The sequence below is a fragment of the Neophocaena asiaeorientalis genome, unplaced genomic scaffold, assembly GCF_003031525.2.
Source record: "Neophocaena asiaeorientalis asiaeorientalis breed wild unplaced genomic scaffold, Neophocaena_asiaeorientalis_V1.1 scaffold503, whole genome shotgun sequence".
Classification (NCBI taxonomy): Eukaryota; Metazoa; Chordata; class Mammalia; order Artiodactyla; family Phocoenidae; genus Neophocaena; species Neophocaena asiaeorientalis.
The window spans coordinates 1,687,101-1,689,987 of NW_020173710.1; the positions used below are offsets into that span (position 1 = coordinate 1,687,101).

Here is a 2,887-nt window from a genome sequence, read left to right on the forward strand (position 1 = left end):
CCCGGATCGGCGACCCCCGGGGGACAGCGATCGACCGTACCCCAGAGGCGAGCTTTCTCACGGAGGCCACCGGTTGCAGAAGCTGGAAGTGAAATAAAGGCGCGCGCTTGCTCCTGAGCTCCTGTAAGAATCTGAAAAATAATGGGGCGGGGGAGAGGGGACTTTAAGAAAGGGGTGTGGTTGAGACCGGAGACCAAGAGGTTAATGAGATCTTATTTATTCCCACAAATCTGTGACCGCTGTGCTCTATTTTGAGAGCCCAATATCAGCTCCATACACTGTTACACTTAGAATTAGAAGCAACAGTTGCCGTCCCTCTTGAAGGACTGGCGGGAGGGGATGGATGAGGCTGTAAAAAGCACCCTGCTAACACGGAGACACCGGCTGGCTCCGTGAGGTTGTAATTGCCAGTCTTCTGGAGGATATTTTTAGGGCAGTGGGCAGATATAAAATGTACTGCAGGATATTCAGGAAGGGAGATAATACAGCTGCAGCCCGTCCCTTATTAACTCCTCCTCCCGCTTTTTGTTTTGTTTTCTTTTTTTTACAGTTCCTACCGAGATAAGAGGAAGGCAGAGCCCCCCAGCACGCCTGCAGATTAGGCTCTTCTAAAAAGCCTGAGCATCTTGTTACATTCAGAAACCCGGTCATCGTCCGTCATGGCTAGCATCATTGCGCGCGTGGGTAACAGCCGGCGGCAGAACGCACCCTTGCCGCCTTGGGCCCATTCTATGCTAAGGTCCCTGGAGAGAAGTCTTGGTCCTTTAATGGCCAACATGGCAGAGAGAAACATGAAGTTGTTCTCGGGGAGGGTGGTGCCAGCCCAGGGGGAAGAAACCTTTGAAAACTGGCTGACCCAAGTCAATGGGGTCCTACCAGATTGGAATATGTCTGAGGAGGAAAAACTGAAGCGCTTGATGAAAACCCTGAGGGGCCCCGCGCGGGAGGTCATGCGTTTGCTGCAGGCGGCCAACCCCAATCTAAGTGTGGCAGATTTCTTGCACGCCATGAAATTGGTGTTTGGGGAGTCTGAAAGCAGTGTGACCGCTCATGGTAGATTTTTTAACACCCTGCAGGCACAAGGGGAGAAAGCCTCCCTTTACGTGATCCGTTTAGAGGTGCAGCTCCAGAATGCTATTCAGGCAGGGATCATAGCTCAGAAAGATGCAAACCAGAGTCGCCTGCACCAGCTCCTTTTAGGGGCTGAGCTGAATGGGGACCTGCGCTTCAGGCTGAAGAATCTTCTCAGGATGTATGCAAATGAGCAGGAACGTCTCCCCAGTTTCCTGGAGTTAATCAGAATGATAAGGGAGGAAGAGGATTGGGATGACACTTTTATTAAACGGAAGCGGGCCAAGAGATCTGAGTCAATGGTGGAGAGGGCAACTAGCCCAGTGGCATTTGGGGGCTCCCGACCCATAGTGATCGGTAATGCCGACTGCAACGTGATAGAGATAGATGATACCCCCGATGATGACTCAGATGAGGATGTGATCCTGGTGGAGTCTCAGGACCCTCCACTTTCATTCTCGAGTTCTCCTCTCCCCAGACGCAGGGCCAGACCTCGGAATCAAGTGCTAGTCATTGATTCCCCCAGCAATTCCAGGGCTCAATCTCCTTGTACCAGCGGGGGTTCTGGGTATAAGAATGATGGTCCTGGGGATATGCGTAGGACCAGGAAGCGAAAAAACACAATCCACTGTTCGTACTGTGGACAGGAGGGCCACTCAAAGGAAACCTGTGACAATGAGAGCAACAAGGCCCAGATGTTTGAGAACCTGATTATCACCCTGCAGGAGCTGACACATACCGAGGAGGAGGGGTCAAGAGAGGCCCCTGGCCAACCCAGTGACCCTTCTGAGCCACAGTGAGGTGCTAGCCCCCAGCTTTAAATGAACCCTAACCTACATACAGAGTCCAGCAATGGGAAAAATGGCGGGTGGTGGTTCTGATTGCATGAATTAATCCACAAGGTGGCTTTCTTTTGGGGTGGAAGACAAAGGGTCTTGAATATTAGCACAGTGGAGCGAGATGGCCTGACCTCCGTCCTTGCTTCCAATCCCCTGCTGCCCAAGGGTCTACCTTCTGTGTGTGCCCCTTTCCTTGATGGCTTTATTCTCTTTGTGAAACTGGTATAATTCATTGTTAAATATTAAAACAATAAAGGAAAGTACAAAAAGTACAAGTAACCCCAAACCCTCCAACCCTCATATAACCATTGTCAACCCTGTGATGAATGTCCTTCTAGATAGTTCCCTATACCTATGTACCCAGACAGATATATGTATAGAAAAAAGTGATCAAATATAAGTGCCGTTCTAAAGTGTATTTTTTCACCAAATAATATATGTTGTGGGCGTCTTTCTATGTCAATAAATATATATCAGCATCTATCTTAATGTCTCTGATATTATTTTAGGAAGAAGTAAAGGAAACAGGAATAAGAAAAATATAGTAAAAAGCTATAAACGGTGGGGTTATACCCTGAGGTGGGGTTTTTATTAACTTCCCTTTGCAGATGGGGAAAAAGGAAGACGAAATGGGCTGACATATTCCCCAGAGGTAAATGGACAGAGCTCCTTTATCACAACTGACCTGTCCCTTAGGTCACAGAGCCAAACTATGGCACCCACTAGCTGACGACACGCTAATGCTTTCTTCTCTAATGTATCCAGAGGATTCTGACAGTGGGGGAGTCTGGTGCTGAATAGCCCAAAATGAGGATCCCAGCGGCTCCGTTCCTGACCACTTTGGGGAGGGGCATCCCTCCCTCCTCTGGGTGGACTTCTGAGATCGCTGCTGCCGCTGCTTCACCGCATCCTGGTCACAACCGGGAATCTCTCCTGGGGGCTGACATGGCCCTCTTCCCACTCTCCAGTTAAGGAAA

At 49.6% G+C, this 2,887-nt stretch overlaps 1 protein-coding gene across 1 annotated transcript; it reads left to right on the forward strand.

The window, feature by feature from the left end:
• Positions 1-3: 3 nt before the first annotated feature.
• On the forward strand, positions 4-2,393 carry ZCCHC12 (zinc finger CCHC-type containing 12). Its single transcript, XM_024750597.1, has 2 exons — positions 4-123; positions 551-2,393. The coding sequence occupies exon 2, from the start codon at positions 660-662 to the stop codon at positions 1,869-1,871; it is 1,212 nt and encodes a 403-aa protein (XP_024606365.1). The 5' UTR covers positions 4-123; positions 551-659; the 3' UTR covers positions 1,872-2,393.
• Positions 2,394-2,887: the final 494 nt, after the last annotated feature.